At 33.8% G+C, this 1412-nt stretch overlaps 1 protein-coding gene across 1 annotated transcript in view; it reads right to left on the reverse strand.

The window, feature by feature from the left end:
- Positions 1-967, reverse strand: part of LOC106463134 (otoancorin-like) — a 25553-nt gene extending 24586 nt beyond the window's left edge. The window contains exon 1 of the mRNA XM_013923112.2: positions 760-967. Coding sequence (XP_013778566.2) covers positions 760-839 — 80 coding nt within the window. The 5' untranslated portion in view covers positions 840-967. The remainder of the gene's footprint in view (positions 1-759) is intronic.
- Positions 968-1412: the final 445 nt, after the last annotated feature.

A 1412-nucleotide genomic window follows, 5' to 3' on the forward strand; every position in this document is an offset into this window, starting at 1 on the left:
GTTAAACCTTACTAAATATTAACACAAACTTAGAAACAAAAACCCAAGTTAAGTTGTAAATGTATATATCTTGTTTCTAGCAATGAAAACAGAAGAACAGATGGAGATATAAACGTTAACAGACCGGTTAAACCTTACTAAATATTAACACAAACTTAGAAACAAAAACCCAAGTTAAGTTGTAAATGTATATATCTTGTTTCTAGCAACGAAAACAGAGGAAAAGATGGAGATATAAACGTTAACAGACCGGTTAAACCTTACTAAATATTAACACAAACTTAGAAACAAAAACCCAAGTTAAGTTGTAAATGTATATATCTTGTTTCTAGCAATGAAAACAGAAGAAAAGATGGAGATATAAACGTTAACAGACCGGTTAAACCTTCCTTAAAAGCAAGAGTGTCAAAAGAAAAATTCTTAATTAAAATCTAGCAAATCTGTTTTTACAAATATGAGTTATGGTTAATTATAATTAGTATATTTGCATTTAAAATAATTAAAGAAATGAAGCACGTTAGTTAAAACTCACTTAATACCAGCTTGATATTTTTACTATTTATCAACATATACTCTTTAACTCTTTTACACCACAGAATTAAAGATACGTACATTACTAACAAAACACAGTAGTGAGATGGCTGTGCGATTACACAGTTTTAAAAAAGGATATATAACCTAAGTGGTCCTGAATAACCTTACTAGTAGCAGGAAATCTATGCATAAAAAGGAGACAACGCCAGTTCAGGTTATACTAACCCGTGTACTTTTTGTAATTGTTTCCGAATCGAATCACTCATTTCCAAGTCGAAACAGAGTTCATCACCATAGCCACTCATCTTCAAAGTATTTAATGCCGTTTCCAGGGTTTCCGGTGGGATTCGAGAGATCTCAGAAGGATGGAGTGACAACAACAGACTCCCCAGGGACAAGACTTGTCCATCTGTTAGCGTTTCTTGAGTAGCTCCCTGTTGTAAACAATGTACCAAAAAAAACAAGGATTACAGAGTTTAGTTACCAATGATAACTCTCAGTTACTCGGAGGTCATTCTGGTAATAACTATTGTTCATAGTTTGTAACATTATTGAGATTTTTTTGTATTCCTATAGGTTATAGTAGGAAAGTTTTAATACAATATTAGTGGCATAGGATGTGGGGAGCTCGCCCCCCTCCCACTTTTCAATCTGATGTGTTAAAATTAGGAAAATTACTCTCGGGAAAAACAGGAGAATAGATAACATTTAATCCAGAGCTTCCAAAACCCTAAGGCGAGCACTGGACTACGGACATAATGAATGCGCCTGTGGTGCACTTTCCCTCGGTCAAATAAACCTTGGGCCTTCCCAATTTTATCTTCCCTTTTAAACTTCTGAATAATATATCTCTAAACACTTTATATTTTGTGTAGCTC

The sequence above is a fragment of the Limulus polyphemus genome, unplaced genomic scaffold (assembly GCF_000517525.1).
Source record: "Limulus polyphemus unplaced genomic scaffold, Limulus_polyphemus-2.1.2 Scaffold1332, whole genome shotgun sequence".
Taxonomy (NCBI): Eukaryota; Metazoa; Arthropoda; class Merostomata; order Xiphosura; family Limulidae; genus Limulus; species Limulus polyphemus.